This window comes from Mustelus asterias, chromosome 14 (genome assembly GCF_964213995.1).
Source record: "Mustelus asterias chromosome 14, sMusAst1.hap1.1, whole genome shotgun sequence".
NCBI classification, from domain to species: Eukaryota; Metazoa; Chordata; class Chondrichthyes; order Carcharhiniformes; family Triakidae; genus Mustelus; species Mustelus asterias.
The window spans coordinates 40530125-40547342 of NC_135814.1; the positions used below are offsets into that span (position 1 = coordinate 40530125).

Below are 17218 nucleotides of genomic sequence, written 5' to 3' on the forward strand. Positions count from 1 at the left end.
ATGCCACTGGAATAGCTTGATTGGAGAGGCTGCTAGTTCCAGTACACAGGTCTACAGCACTACAATCAAGATGTTGGCAGGGTCAAGATGCATCCAATGCACTCAGCCATTTCTTATATCACATGAAATAAGCCAGACGAGCTGGGCACTGATATTTATAATAGTAGGGAGCGCAGGGTTGGCTAAGTGAGGCAGCCCTCTTGACATTTTTGAGCTGAATAAGTTTGAAAATACTTCGGACCTATCTCTTATGCTGATGTATTGGGTTCTGCTACAATTGTGGATGCACAGTTCCTTCGCCTTGTTAGTTGCCAATCACTGATTTCAACTGGGTATGGTAAGACTGCAGAGTTGATCTGTTCATTGTGGTCTATAATCTGCTGTCTTTTGTACTTAGCATTCAGGTAGCCCAATGTTGTAATAAAGGATGGCTAGGCCATAAAGTTGCAGATTGTGATGGGGAGCCACATGTGATAAAAATTGAAGTTCTCCAATCAGAGTACTATCTGTTTCCTTGCTTCCTTCCCTCTGCTTCCTCTGAGCGCCATTCAACACGGAGGAGTAATAACCCATGAATTAATGAGTGAGGAGTGATAACCAACAGGACATTTCCTTGAAAATGAAAGCTGGCAATTAAAAATGGAAACGCTACTATAATGGTAGATTTATTTTATAATTTCATCATGATTCTGCTTACCTTAGCAACTATGATTGCAGTGATACAGTCATTTTTTTCCCTATGCAATCATTTGTGTGTGCATGGTTAGTGCAAGTATATATCTGGAGCAATGTACAATTTGATTCGATTCCGGAGCACATTAAGTGGTGCTATGCCACCCATTTCATGATCATCTTTCCAGAAATTCATCTGAACTTTAACCAGGTGTATTATGACTTTAACCCTCTATGAATCCATCCATTGATCTTTCTGGACACTATGTTAACTTGTATTTTTAATGTTAGAAAACAGCAGTATTCTTATAACTTTAAAAACTTGCAAGAGATGCATGCATGGAACTACTGTGATCACACTCCATAGATACTGCTTCAAACTTATTTACTGTAGTGTAAGTGCAGATTGAAATTTCATCTTTATTGTAAGTAAGCTGTGCAACATGCCATTCTGATACAATGTTCTGGTCTGACATAATCATTCACTCACCGACAAGATGTAACAAGGTTACTTTCGAATGAAGTTGGCTTCTTTACCTGTGTACTGTCTCAATTGTCTGTTCCCAATCCTGCAGGGCTAGTTGGAGTTCTATCTTCTTTACAAAAGCTGGCAGGAAGCCAGGAAAATGAACTATTATCTGGTTTACCATTTCCAAAGCTCCAGAGTAGTTCTGACGCATCTCAAGATATTGTGCCTATTATAAAGATGAAAGGACATGCTGGAACTAAAATGGAAATTTGAGCAAATACAATGGCCGCAATTTTCCGGCTGTGTCACAGAAAACTTTAGAGCCGAGTGGGGCTGTAGAATCGTGGGCGAGTGGTTTAGCGCGTTCTGTGTTGTCGCTGAACCTCGTTGGTATCTTAACACCCGCCGTCACCAGACATAATCTGGATCCCACAGCGTATTTAAATGAGCATTTAAATGTGCTGAGTCCATTCGAGGCCGGATCTTCCCTGCTCCTATGATTTTCCAACCCTTGCAAGAACCCGGCAAGAATCACTACTGGTCTCCATAAACGGAAACCAAATGTGATGGCCATGCCTGGGGGGCTCGGTGGCCATTGAAATCCCCCGTAGTTGGGTTCATGGTTGGGCTTTGCCCTTCTGGCAGTGCCAGCCTGGCATTGCCCACTGGCATGTTGGCACTGCCAAGTAGGCACTGCCAGGGTGCTGCAGGCAGTGCTCAAGGGGGCTGGGTGGTCATGAAGGGGAGCATGAAGGAGGGGGACCAGGTCATGAGGTGGGAGCGGTCATGGGGGAGCCAATGCCCCGATACCTTCTTGGGGTGGGGGCCTGGGGAAACAGCCCTCTAATGAGGGAAAGGTGGGGGGTCCCCGATGTCTGCGGGGGGAGGGAGGGGAATCTTCAATTTCAATTTGAGATGGGGTGTCCTTTAAAAATGGCGGCTGATCTCTGTGTTTAGGCCCCTCTCTCAACCAGTGCGAAACTCACCCTCTGCCAAAAAATGACGGAGTGTAGGAAACTTTAATCACACTAGTTTTCTCGCCCAAAATGACACTTAGTCATTGTCAGGAAAATTCTACATAATATCTACGTAAACTAATTGTGTCATAATTTTGGAAGGATAAGATCATCGAAGTGAAGAGCTTTTTTCATCAAATCCTCCAGTATAATATTGGCTGAAAATTTCTGCTGAGGTATGGTGAAGTTGTAAATGCATTTATAAACAACAGGTTTATGATTTTATTACACATACCTAGCGAAAAGAAATCTTTGAGTTTGTAATTCCATCTGCATAAATTCATAAATTCAATCTGCATAAATCAGTTACTTAGAAACTAAAAACTGCTGCAACTGAGTCGGTCCATTTCAAGGACAGAAAATGCATATTGGTTGAAATGTGGCCTCCTACTGTTAAACTTTATTTATAAAGTTTATTTATTTATCATTCTTTCAGAATGTGGGAGGAAACCAGGGCACCCGGAAGAAACCCAATCAGATACGGGGAGAACGTGCAAACTCCACACAGACTGTGACCTAAGCCGGGAATTGAACCCAGGTCCCTGGCACTGTGAAGCAGCAATGCGAACCACTGTGCTACCGTGCTGCCCGTGTTATACCTTCCCACTTTGTTGGTTGACACATATAGTATTGCCATGATTCAATGATCAGACAGGGAGAGCAGGACAGTCAACTTTTCTTCCATTAATTTAAGTGCAAGGATAATCCATCCCTGTTTATGGCATTCGGGCTAAATGCTTTGTAAAGTGTTAAAACCAAAATAAGTAAGTAGAAGTATATGAAAAAGGAATACACTGCGGTAATCAAGAAACAAAAATGACCAAGATTGATTGACAGAAAGAGAGAGTGCACACAAAAGAGGAAAATAAATTACATTTTAAAGGAAATGCACCACTTTTTATATAAAAGCAAAATACTGCAAATGCTGGAAATCTGAAATAAGAACAGAAAATGCTGAATAAACTCAGCAGGGGTGGCAGCATCTGTGGAGAAAGAAACAGAGTTAACGTCTCGAGTCTGCACGACTTCTTCTTCAGAGAATTCTAAAGAGTCAAAACATTAACACTGTTTCTTTCTCTCCTGATGTTGCCAGACCTGCTGAGTTTATCCAGCATTTTTATTTCATTACTTTTTACTTTTGTTGGGTGTGAGAGGAGGGAAGAATAGAGCCGGGGTAAGGGAGAACAGATAGTATTTACAACTCAAGGAGTTAATTCAACCGACCCATTATCTTCTAAAGTAGATTGCTTACTACCAATAATGGGCAACATTACATGAAAAGAAAATATTCAAACTGTTCTTTAATAATTTTGATGTGAAATTGGTCTGCAGCATTTTTTTTATCATGCGACCACGGAAGACCAATTCCACTCCTTTTATTTTTATAGTTTTTTAAAAAAAAATTAAACTCACCTTCCCCATCATAGCAAATACATCATTTCCATCTTGGATTCCTTCATCAAAATATTTGACAGCCTTTTTTGCATATGCATCTCTCCCACTGGTTAGCTCGATCCATCCTTTCAAAATCAGGCCCTGGAATGACAGTACACTAATTCTCACACTGATAAATGCCATGTATAGTAAATCACTACACATTTTGATTACCTGGAGAAAATGAGGTAAAATTCACAGGCATCAGTTTAGTCTTCTTGTTGACTGGTGTGCAAACATTTTGGCACCTTCAACTGCACACAAATTATTGACAGGTACAATGTTTAAAGAATGAATAAAGTGGCAGTAATTAGTTACTGAAATAAGATAGGAAGTGCTCAGCAGACCAATTAACAGTGAGCATTTTAGGTCACCAACCTTTCGTCAGAACTCTGACGATAGGTTATCAATCTGAAATATTAACTTTGTTTCTTTCTCTGCAAATGCTGCCAGACCTGATGTGTCACATTCTCTGTTTTTATTTCAGATTTCCAGTGTGTGCAGTGCTTTGCTTTTGTAATGGCTGGTTACTGTTTGGTTTATTTAAACAGCTAATTCAGTTAAAGTTAAGTTGAGACTTCCAGCACATCTTCTAAATCACTGTGAACAACACACCAGTGATATATTGTTTGTTTAAAAGAAAAATGATAGTTAATAGCAAGAGACAATTTCTACCACAGAATGGTTCTGTGTAGCTGAATCCTGGGAATCACAAGAGCAATGCAATTTACACTGGGATCATGGATTTATAAAGTGAAGACAGAAAATTTGAAAATAGCTGACTTTTTAATTCTTCATTCAGCAACTATAACTAAATAGAAACAGGAAGCACTGAACAATCACACTGAAATTATTATATTAATTAAGAGCATTACTGTCTATTGATGGCATTTGGCAGCTTCATCCTATTCAGTTTGGTAAATATTACAGACCAAATAATTGGGAAATATTTTATGTTTTAATAACAAAATGTACTCTACTTTAGAAAGGAAGTAGCTTGGTGTACTTTGCATTGAAATTTGATTCTTGGATCAAACATGGCTTAACCAGAACACTAAATATAACTTAAAGCAAATACCGTTTAAATACTTCAAATGCTTTTGAGTTTTTAAACTGAAATCTTGTTATCAATGGATAAAAATCTTGCCATCAGGAATTAATAAAGCTAAAACACAAATATGACAGGTTACAAATCACTGAGTACCACTTAAAATTTTGTTGTCGTGGTGAAATTGATTCATTGAAGGTCTATTATCAAAGGCCAACTGGAATTTCTGAGTTGGGGAACAGTGTAAGTGCCTGAAGGCAGCCTCTTGGCAGTGGGGGGGGAGTAGCAGGTTGTGGCAACAGTACAGACAGGTGTAGAGGCCCCCTTCCATCTGTCAAGCTTCAGCTGCAGTCGCTGACTGTCGTGTGGACAGGATTACCCTCCACAATGGTAGCCCAACTGAAGACATATTATTTAAGACTTTAAAAAGCTCTAACCTGGCAGCCCCTTTTCCCCTGTTACCCAAAAAGCTTGCTGCTTTTTCAGTGTTGGAGAGACTCCTATTGGCATTCCAGCTTTGAAAGCACTACCCTTCACTACTACCTCCACCCCGCCAACCCATAGAATCCAGCTCCTTATGTGAACGGCAAGCCCACATTCTAGCTATTATTCCACTAATTCAAAGAAAATCACAGCCAGGTGACAGTTTCCCACAGAGCGTAGGATTTTGACCCTCATTTGAGCCTGATGGCGGGTCCTGAAGGTGTCCCACAGGAAACATCCTGCCTGATATCTATATACACTGGAACATATTTAATTTTCAATTTTGAAAGGGTAACTTGACAATGACAAATTCACATCATGTGAGACAAATCATGTACAACTGAAAGTGCAATTATGTTCATTAAATTTTCATAAACCCATGTTTCAAAAGTAGATATCTTCATATTCATTGGTGTATCTCTGTCATTCTTTGCTATCATAGAACATAGAACAGTACAGCACAGTACAGGCCCTTTGGCCCTCGATGTTGTGCCGAGCTTTGTCCGAAACCAAGATCAAGCTATCTCACTCCCTATCATTCTAGTGTGCTCCATGTGCCTATCCAATAACCGCTTGAGAGTTCCTAAAGTGTCTGACTCCACTATCACAGCAGGCCGTCCATTCCACACCCCAACCACTCTCTGAGTAAAGAACCTACCTCGGACATCCCTCTTATATCTCCCACCATGAACCTTATAGTTATGCCCCCTAGTAACAGCTACATTCACCCGAGGAAAGTCTTTGAACGTCCATTCTATCTATCCCCCTCATCATCTTATAAACCTCTATTAAGTCGCCTCTCATCCTCCTCCGCTCTAAAGAGAAAAGCCCTAGCTCCCTCAACCTTTCCTCATAAGACCTACCCTCCAAACCAGGCAGCATCCTGGTAAATCCCCTCTGCACTCTCTCCAACGCTTCCACATCCTTCTTATAGTGAGGTGACCAGAACTGCACACAATATTCCAAATGTGGTCTCACCAAGGTCCTGTACAGTTGCAGCATAACCCCACGGCTCTTAAACTCAAACATTATATATTCTTTAAAATTCCTAGTTAGTTGCAATATGGGACATCCATTTGTGCAAATTCTCCCTTAGTGATAATATCAGTTTCGTTGCACAGTTATCTATGAAAAATATACTAACCTTTCTTGCTCCATTAGAAAGTTTAATCATTCTATCAACGTATTCACGAGCTTTTTCATGCCGTCCAATATGCCAAAGGAAGAGGCCCGCAAAATACAATGCCATCTGTCCTGCAGTTTTCCGGTCCTCTTTTAGTTTGCTATCAAGTTCTTGAATGGCATCACGATCTTTTATCAATGCAAAAGATAAACTACTTCAGTATTTCAGTAACTAAACAGAGTATTTTAGTGCTTACCATTCGATCTAATTAGTTATTATTTTATGGCACTTTTATTGAATGAAAATATTGTTTGAATCATGCAACTAAAAATACTGCCGACTCAAACAACAATTTATTTACATGTCAAGTTTTGCTGCCCCAGTGGTTGAGAAAAGTTTGCGCTGAGTTTGCGCTGAGATAGTTGATCTTAGCTGTAGCAGCAATCATGGGACTATAACGGTTTACAACATCTGTATTATTGGGGAGAATTCAGTCAGGGTTCTCATTCTGATTATTATGCTATATTAACATGTAGCTTCAATGTTTATTCAAGGATGTTGTAGATGCATATTTATCATGAAGATGACAGAAGGCGATTATTGTCATAAAATGAGAACATAGACTCCGGAGTTTCAAACAGATGTAAGGAAACGAACAAATAGAAATCAGGTAGCAGACGTGTATCGGCTGTAGGATATTATAGACATTTTTCTTATTCTTTTATGGGATGAGGGCATCACTGGCAAGGCCAGCATTTATTGCCCATCCCTAATTGTCCTTGAACTGAGTGTTGCACTAGGCCAGTTCAGAGGGAAGTTAAGAGTCAACCACATGGCTGTGGGTTTGGAGTCATATGTAAGCCAGACCAGGTAAGGATGGCAGATTTCCTTTCCTAAAGGACATTAGTGAGCCAAATGTTTTTTTTTACGATAATCGACAAGTGTTTCATGGTCACCATTACTGAGACCAGCTTTCAGTTACAAAATTTATCAATTGAATTTAAATTCCACCAGCTGCTATGGTGGTGTTTGAACCCATAAGTAAGAGTATTAGTCTGCATTATTAGTCCAGTGACGTTACCATTCTGCCATCATCTTCCCCCAATCTAAATTAATTAAATATATTGCAGAGTCCTATTGCAGAGGTGGGGAGGGCTATAAACAAGCAAATAATGGCTGCGTGCAAAAACGGAAAGGCAATAATCATGGGGGATTTTAACCTGCGTATTGATTGGTCGACTCAAAGTGGACATGGAGGGCTTGAGGAAGAGTTCTTAGAATGCTATCGGGATAGTTTCATTGAACAGTATGTTACAGGACCTACGAGAGAGCGAGTTATCTTAGATCTGGTACTGTGTAATGAGACAGGTAGAATTAAGGATCTTCTTGTGAGGGATCCTCTTGAGTTGAGTGATCATAATATGGTTGAATTTCTGATACAGATGGAGGGTGAGAAAGTAGGGTCCCAAACCAGTGTCCTCTGCTTGAACAGAGGGGAGTACGATAGGATGAGGGAGGAATTGACTAATGTAGACTGGGCGAGCAGACTGGTAGGTAGGACAGCTGAGGAACAGTGGAGGATTTTTAAGGAGGTTTTTTTAAGTACTCAGCAAAAATATATTCCGGTGATAAAGAAGGACTCTAAGAAAAGGGATAACCAGACGTGGATAACGAAGGAAATAAAGGAGAGTATTAAAATAAAAACAGATGCGTACAGAGTGGCCAAAAAGAGTGGAGAATTAGTGGATTGGGAAAGCTTTAAAAAACAACAAAGAACGACTAAGAAAGCGATTAAGAAAGGAAAGATAGATTATGAAACTAAACTAGCTCAAAATATAAAAAATGATAGTAAAAGTTTTTACAAATATATAAAAAGGAATAGAGTGGCTAGAGTGAATGTTGGACCCTTGGAGGACGAGAGGGGGGATTTAATAGTGGAAAACGAGGAAATGGCTGAGACTTTAAATAAGTTCTTTGTGTCGGTCTTCACGGTGGAAGACACAAATAGTTTACCGAATATTAGAGATCAAGAGTTGGTGGGAGATGAGGTCCTTAATACAATTACTGTTACTAAAGAGGTAGTGCTTGGTAGACTAATGGGACTGAAGGTAGACAAGTCCCCGGGCCTGGATGGAATGCATCCCAGGGTACTGAAAGAAATGGCTGAAGTAATAGCAGATGCGTTAGTAGTTATTTATCAAAATTCGCTGGACTCTGGGATAGTGCCGGCTGACTGGAAAACAGCTACTGTTACGCCGCTGTTTAAAAAAGGAAGTAGACAAAAGACGGGTAACTACAGGCCGGTTAGTTTAACGTCCATAGCTGGGAAGATGCTGGAGTCCATCATTAAAGAGGAAATAGCAGAGCACCTGGATAAGAATGGTTCAATCAAGCAGACACAGCATGGATTCATGAAGGGAAAGTTGTGTTTGACGAATTTACTGGATTTTTATGAAGATGTGACTAGTGCGGTTGACAGAGGGGAATCGGTGGATGTGGTGTCTTTAGATTTCCAGAAAGCATTCAATAAGGTGCCTCACAAAAGGTTGCTGCAGAAGATTGGGGTACACGGAGTTGGGGGTAAGGTGTTCGCGTGGATTGGGGATTGGCTATCTAACAGGAAGCAGAGAGTTGGAATAAATGGGTGCTTTTCTGGTTGGCAGTTGGTGACCAGTGGCGTGCCGCAGGGATCGGTGCTGGGGCCTCAACTGTTTACCATTTACATAGATGATCTGGAGGAGGGGACTGAGTGTAGGGCATCAAAGTTTGCTGATGACACGAAGATGAGTGGGAAAGCGAATTGCGTGGAGGATGCGGAAAGTCTGCAGAGAGATTTGGATAGGCTGAGCGAGTGGGCGAGGATCTGGCAGATGGAATATAACGTTGGCAAATGTGAGGTTACCCACTTTGGAAGAAATAATAGTAAATTGGAATATTATTTAAATGGAGAAAAATTACATCATGCTACTGAGCAGAGGGACCTGGGGGTCCTTGTGCACGAATCGCAAAAACTCAGTCTGCAGGTGCAGCAGGTGATCAAGAAGGCGAATGGAATGTTGGCCTTTATCGCGAGGGGATAGAATATAAAAGCAGGGAGGGTCTTGCTGCAACTATACAAGGCACTGGTGAGGCCGCAACTGGAATATTGTGTGCAGTTTTGGTCCCCTTATTTGCGAAAGGATATATTGGCCTTGGAGGGAGTGCAGGGAAGGTTCACCAGGTTGATACCAGAGATGAGGGGTGTAGCTCATGAGGAGAGATTGAACAGATTGGGTCTGTACTCGTTGGAGTTTAGAAGGCTGAGGGGTGATCTTATAGAGACATATAAGATAATGAAGGGGCTGGATAGGGGAGAGGTAGAGAGATTCTTTCCACTTAGAAGGGAAACCAGAACTAGAGGGCACAGCCTCAAAATAAGTGGGGGCCGGTTCAGAACAGAGTTGAGGGGGAACTTCTTCTCTCAGAGGGGAGTGAATCTCTGGAATTCTCTGCCCATTGAAGTGGTGGAGGCTTCCTCGTTGAATATGTTTAAATCACGGGTAGATAGATTTCTGATCGATAAGGGAATTAAGAGATATGGGGAGCAGGCGGACAAGTGGAACTGATTCGCCTCAGATCAGCCATGATCTTATTGAATGGCGGGGCAGGCCCGAGGGGCTAGATGGCCTACTCCTGCTCCTATTTCTTATGTTCTTATGTTCTTATTTAATCTTTTATGGGTTATTTTTACTCAGAACAAATGGTGTAATATCTTCACTGCCAGATAATGTATGCTATGTGTATTCACTCACCTGGAGCTAAACTTTTTTTATGAGCATAGATTAGAGCCATTATAGAACAGAGCGACACATCCTGCTTTTCTCTAACAGCCTCAAGCTCACGCATAGCTTCTTGAATTCGATCTGCATGTGCAAAAGACAACATTTTTGAATTATGAAATACATTACAGGTTGACGCTTGAATGTTATGAAAATAGATTAAGCATTTTCTTTGCACTTAATTACCTTCCATAAGGATCCCATATGCATGAAAAAATAGGAACACAGCATCATTGCCATATTTTTTGAGACCCTCATCTGCTGCAATCTGGATATGATTGAAATATTTCTTTTCGCAGTAATAGTTTATGAGAGCCTGCAAAATAAATAGATGAAAGTATATTGAATTGTTCTTTCAGTACTAGTCTTCTCTAAATTACTAGCTCCTCCACTTGCCCTTTTTATGTGTTCATGTTCTTCCATTTGATTGCTCTTCATACTCACAGAGGAAAAATGCTGTCCAAATTCCCAGACCACACCAATAATGTTCTGCACCAACATACTCAAGTTCTGTACTACAAACAACTATTCCTATCAGATTCATGATTGCAGAAAATCGAGTTTAGATCAGAACATCCCTCTATAACAATACGTCACAACAGCCAGCTTGTATCACCCAGCTACCAATTTCCAGATTTTTATCGCCATTCATAGCAGCAAAGTGACATGCCATCCCATCCAGTACGCTCCACTGGGGGAGGTGCAATCCTGGTTAACAGGTACAATTCACACCACCTTTAAAAACAAGAGTAAATGCCAAATGGTGCCCAGATATTTCTTTAGCAAGAAAATGAAGGCTAAAGGGGAGAGAAAGGATAGAAGCCTGTAGTTGGAGAGGACAGATAGATCAAAGACACAATTTTTGAGGAAGTGGTTAATGACAAATGATATTGATAAACAGAAGCATCTGAACAAAGATAATCATTATTAATATCAGCAAATATTGGAGCTGGAAAAGGTAGTAAAGATGTTTCTGAAGTGAGTATGACAATGTCAGGTAGTTGCTTGACTGGTTTGTGAGACAGCTCTCCCAATTTTGGCACAATTAAGCTCCGAGATATTAGTAAGGACAACTTTGCTGGGTCAACAGGGTGGACTTTGCCATTGTTGTTTCCAGTGCCTTAGTCGATGCTGGGTGGTCCACCTGGTTCATTTTTTATTGACTTGTTTATAGCAGTTTGATACAACTGAGTGACTTGTTACATCATTTGACAGTCAACCACATTGCTGTGGCTCTGCAGTCACATGTAGTCCAGACCAGGTAAGAGCAGCATCTTCATCTTGGGACAATCCTGGGTGGCTGTTATGCTATTCAGCCAGTATGGCACAGCAGCCCTGACTTGGGACTGCCACTCATGCCCCCTGTAGCAGTATTCCATCTTCTACTGTGAGCTGTTCTCTTCTACTCCAGTACAGGTGGAATTGAGGTTGCACTGGACTTTTCATTTCCCCGGCAGTACCAAGTGTTTCACTTTTGCAAGTACCAGGTCCTTGTGCGTCCAGAGACATATATCTTGTGCGGCCACAGGAAGGGTATTTGATTTGATTTGATTAATTATTGTCACATGTATTAGCATACAGTGAAAAGTATTGTTCCTTGCGCGCTATACAGATAAAGCATGCCGTTCATAGAGAAGGAAAGGAGAGACTGCAGAATGTAGTGTTACAGTCATAGCTAGGGTGTAAAGGAAGATCAACTTAGTGAGAGGTAGGTCCATTCAAAAGTCTGACAGCAGCAGGGAAGAAGCTGTTCTTGAATTGGTTGGTACGTGACCTCAAGACTTTTGTATCTTTTTCCCGATGGGAGAAGGTGGAAGAGAGAATGTCCGGGGTGCGTGGAATCCTTAATTATGCTGGCTGCTTTGCCGAGGCAGCAGGAAGTGTAAACAGAGTCAATGGACGGGAGGCTGGTTTGCATGATGGATTGGGTTACATTCAAGATCTTTTGTAGTTCCTTGCGGTCTTGGGCAGAGCAGGAGCCATACCAAGCTGTGATACAACCAGAAAGAATGCTTTCTATGGTGCATCTGTAAAGGTTGGTGAGAGTCGTTGCTGACATGCCAAATTTCCTTCGTCTTCTGAGAAAATAGAGGCGTTGGTGGGCTTTCTTAACTTTGGTGTCGGTATGGGGGAACCAGGACAGGTTGTTGGTGATCTGTACACCTAAAATCTTGAAGCTCTTGACCCTTTCTACTGTTCACAGTCATTATAATCTCTTCTATTTTGGGCACCATCGATGAGGTGTCTGCTAAAGGTAGCCTCTCAAGGCATTTGTTACTCGACTTTCCAGCCGTTGCTCCAGCTGATAAATGTCAGCTGTCAGTAGCAATAATTTGATTTGATTTGAACTGATGCTATCGGTGGCACCACTTTGTCCTCTTTCAGTAGTCCCGGCAACAGCTTGTGATTGGGGACTATCACAAACTTACGCCCAGATAGATGAAATTTCTTCACTCTAAATATTACTGCCAGACCTTCTTTTTCAATGTGGGTGTACTTTTTTTCTACTGTTACCAAGGTCCGGGAGGCATAAGCTATTGGCCATTCCTCTCCATTGTGCCATATGTGCTAAAACTGCCCCAATGCTGTATGGAGACACATCACAAGTGAGTACTAACTCTTTTCTGGGATTGTAATGTGCTAAGACATTTGCCGACGATAACTGTCAGTTTATTTTCTTAAAAGCAAGGTCTTGACGGGCATACCATTCCCAAGCTTGACCCTTTTTTAACAGTTAATGTAGGGGAGTCAAGATGGAGGCCCGGTTTTGTATGAACATCCCGTAGTACATCACCAGTCCTAAAATTGATCATAACTCCTGGATTGAAGTTGGGGCCGGGGCATCTTTAATCCATACACGCAGTCCTCCAAAGGATGTAAACCTGCTTTGTCCACTTTGTGACCCAGATAGGTCACTTGATGTATTAAGAAAACGCACTTCTCACTCCTTAAGCGTACACCAGCTGGTGACAACTGCCTAAGGGCTTCATCCAGGTTCTGTCGGAGTTCTGCCCTTGTTTTACCTGGAATGAGCACGTCGTCCAGATAAATGGCCACCTGTGATAAACCTTGGAATATGTTTTCCATTGTTCTCTGGAAAATCGCGCAGGCGGACGATACCCCAAAAGATAACCTTGTGCATTGATAGAAGCCCTTTATAGTGTATTGATCGTGGCCTATTTCTGCAAATCCTCATCCAGCTGCAATTGCAAGTAAACATGACTCATATCTAATTTTGAAAAGAGTAGTACCCCTGCTAGCTTTGCATATAAATTTTCTATCCAGTAATCGGGTATTTGTCCAGTTGTGAATGGCAGTTTATTGTTTGTTTGAAGTCCCTTCAAAGACAGACTAAACCATCTGGCTTCATAATAGGCAGCACAGGTGCTGCCCATTCCGCAAACTGGACAGGTTTCATTCTACCTTCTCATTTCAATCTTTTAATTTCTGTTTCCACTTTCTCTCTTAAAGCAAATGGAACCAAGCAAGCCTTGCAAAATCATGGAACAACATCCGGATCGACATGTAACATCGCTTTGGCTCCTTTTATTGTTCCTAGCCCTTCTTGGAAAACCTCCGGGTATCGTAACATGACTTCACTCAAATGCCCATTCCTCAATTGGAAAATGTTCACCCATCCAGTTGGATCTCTCTCAGCCAGTTTCGCCCCATTAAGCTTGACCCCAAGCCCTCCAATATCATTAATGGTAGCTTAACCAGTTGCTTTTCGTAAGAAACAGGAACAAAGGTCGTACCCACAACTTTCAGTGGTTCCCCTGTATAAGTCTTTAGTCTTGCCAAAGTCTTTATTAAGCATAAGGGTTGGAGTCCAGTGCGAATTTTGCTGAACACTGCTTCCCCGACCACAGATATGGCTGTGCCTGTGTCGACCTCCATTAATACTGGTCGTCCATTTAGTCTTAAGGCTATTTTGATATGTTCCGATTTGGTCATTGCTATGTCTATGTTACAATGTCTTACCGGGCGAGATTCTGCAGGGACTGTTGTCTGTCTGGTCCAAATTTGGCCTTGTTTTCAGGCAGTCCTCCAGCACATCTGAGTTTACTAGTTTTTGAATCCTTCCCGAGGGCAGCTATATAATTTCCTGCCCCCAAGTGGTGGTCCCCTAATTCAGTTGCACTGGTGTGGGTGTCCATTTCCATTGGGAAGCCGTGTAACTCGTATGCCCCTCTTGCCGCCTTTTCCAATGACAAAGCCAGCCCAGTTGAGACTTCACCAGCAGGCATTTTTGGACAGTCACATTATTTATCCACCCCATTTCTTAACATCTCATTTAGTATCAACCTGATTTCGCAGGCATCTGCCAGACGTCTCAACCTTGTTAAGAAACTCGTGACAGACTCCCCTGTTTCCCAGATTGCCGAGTAAAAGCGGTACCTTCTCAGGATCAGAAGTGGCTTAGGGTCATTCTTTCACTAGGTCTGCCAATTCTTGGAAGGTTTTGGTATTTGGGGCCTCCGGAGAAGCTAAGCTGTGCCTAATGGCAAATGCCGATGGTCCACACGCAGTCAGAAGAATGACCCATTGCTTTTCGTCTGACATGATGTCATTAGCCTTAAAAAAAATGCATGCATTCGTTCTACATATTGGGCCCAGTCCTCCACAGCAGGGTCAAAAGAATCCAGTTTCTGAAACAGAGGCATGATGTCTGACAATGGCTTATCCCCAATGCGTCGTGGCTATTAGCGAGCGCCTACCCTCAGGTCGTTCTTTTTCCTCGTCTCCAGTGGAATAAGTCAGCGGTGGCCAGTATCCCTTCACCAGATTTCCTTTTATTTACAAGCTCTATTTAATTTCATAGAGTGTTAGTTACAACCTCTGAGTCAGCATTCGGAGTGCCAGGAGGCCTGACACTTCCAGTTATGTATACAACAAAGGCTCCCTGATTGGAAAAACAATAAAGAACTCAATGAGGGAGTTCATATTCTAAGAGGCCAACCTCAATGGCCTTATTGAAGTCATTACACTAGTGATACGGTAGATAGAGATAGGATGTTACACCTAACTGGTGAATCTAGAATCGAGGGGCACAGTCCCAGAATAAGAGGAAGTCTATTTAAGACTGAGATGAAGGGAATTTCTTCACTCAAAGGGTGAATCGTTGGAATTCTCTACCCCAGAAGGCTGTGGAAACTCAATCATTGAGCACGTTCAAGCCAGAAATCAATACATTTCTGGATACTAATCGCATCAAGGGATATGGGGGTAGCACAGGAAAGTGGTTTTCAGATAGTTGATTAACCACAACCTAAAAAAATGGTGGAGCAGGCTCAATGGGTCGAATGTCCTGCTCCTATTTTGTGTGCGTGCAGCAAAACAGCGCTTCAATCTTGTCAAGGAAGCCACTGGCTCTCAGACTTTACTTGCATATGGCCAATCATCTGCTTCATCGAAACAGATATGTATCAGCAACTGGCTACCAGGTGGGAACAGCTCCTTGAGTATCAAGTGGCTGCCAGCCTGTACCATGGGAACAATTACTCAGAATGAAGCAAATAACAACAAGGGGAGTTTCAAAGGATGGGAGGGTCTGAACCAGGGCACTGAAAGTTAAATACTTCTTCATAGCACATCTCAGCTGCGACCAAGTGGATAGCATCGTGCCTGGATATTCAGTCATTACTACATGAATTTTAGGCCTGAATTTTACCAATTGGGCAGACAATCAGATGTCAGATAAAAATGCAGGGCGGCAGAGTGTGTGGGCAGGAGGCAGGGTCGGTAGCATGTGAAGAAGTGGGGTCAACAGTAGAGGAATGTTGTCACAATGAGGAAGGGTCCCTCCACAGTTCAGTGATACCTTCCTGAAGGTGAAAAAGGAGGTCCTGTGTCCGCCAGGCACAGAACATAGAATAGTACAGCACAGAACAGGCCCTTCGGCCCACGATGTTGTGCCGAGCTTTATCTGAAACCAAGATCAAGCTATCCCACTCCCTATCATCCTGGTGTGCTCCATGTGCCTATCCAATAACCGCTTAAATGTTCCTAAAGTGTCTGACTCCACTATCACTGCAGGCAGTCCATTCCACACCCCAACCACTCTCTGCGTAAAGAACCTACCTCTGATATCCTTCCTATATCTCCCACCACGAACCCTATAGTTATGCCCCCTTGTAATAGCTCCATCCACCCGAGGAAATAGTCTTTGATGAGGAAGAGTCCAGCAAACCTCATCAAGAAAGCAAGGCTGGAGGAGGCAGGCATCATAAGCAGCTAAGGGGTTGTTGCAAGAACCTTAATCCAGTGCAGAAAGAGATTTAATGATCTAATGCAGTTTGGAAAGGTGAGCAGTGTTAGTTGCAAACTTGAAGCCTAGCAGGAATAAGGCAGCATTCACGAAATGTGAGGCTAGATGGTAGACCCATGCAATGGCAACAGGAGGCAGAGTCCAGTGAGGCACCTAATTCACATACAACCAAATCACATGGTCAGTCATGGGCAAATGCTGGATACCTCACCATGCCAGGTCTGATGCTTCAGAGTGACCAACACATACGAAACATGAGGCAGAGAGCGACACTGCCTATGTCTATGCTTGCAGAAACATGCTCAGAAAGACAGGGAACATTAATGAATCAGAGATGGAATGCCTTTATCGCCTTGTAACACCAATGGAGAAGGAAGCTATAGCGATAAGAAGGGTCACGCATGGCAACCTGTCACTGAGGATGAGATAGGAATGGAAAATGAGTATAGTGCTGGTTGCGTCCAATATTCCCCAGATCCTTTGTGGCCTGTGGGCCTTTATCACCACTGGAAGCTCCTGATCAAGGGGAAGCACCAGTGTTTGACTGAAAGAGCAGCTGTTTCACTTAAATTGTGTCTCTCTGAAAGGTACAGCACGTCAGAGACAAACCAGGGTTCCTACTAAAGGTTCATGGGATGCAACACCATCTGAAGGTTTTATGTCACTAATCCAGCACACCCTCCAACAGCGCAGATACACTCACATGGGTGGGCCTTGTTGCATGTGAAGAGCAGCTGCCACAATTTGGTGAGCATTGCACAGATATGCAGGAGAAGGTAATTAAGTCAGTGATACCGGTGGCCAATTCTCATCGGAGAAGTTAGGAGAGGCCCAGCGAAGCTCAGTTCCCTGCAGACAGGAAGCTTCAGGTACCATCAGCAAACCAG

The 17218-nt window shown here is 42.4% G+C and overlaps 1 protein-coding gene across 3 annotated transcripts in view; it reads right to left on the reverse strand.

The window, feature by feature from the left end:
- ttc21b (tetratricopeptide repeat domain 21B) overlaps positions 1–17218 on the reverse strand; it is a 79130-nt gene that overhangs the window by 52334 nt on the left and 9578 nt on the right. For all 3 annotated transcript variants that reach the window (XM_078228223.1, XM_078228222.1, XM_078228221.1), the window contains exons 2-6: positions 10250–10379; positions 10037–10147; positions 6267–6433; positions 3571–3693; positions 1210–1367 (exon numbers count right to left, since the gene is read on the reverse strand). In XM_078228223.1, the coding sequence (XP_078084349.1) occupies positions 1210–1367; positions 3571–3693; positions 6267–6433; positions 10037–10147; positions 10250–10379 (689 nt within the window). The remainder of the gene's footprint in view (positions 1–1209; positions 1368–3570; positions 3694–6266; positions 6434–10036; positions 10148–10249; positions 10380–17218) is intronic.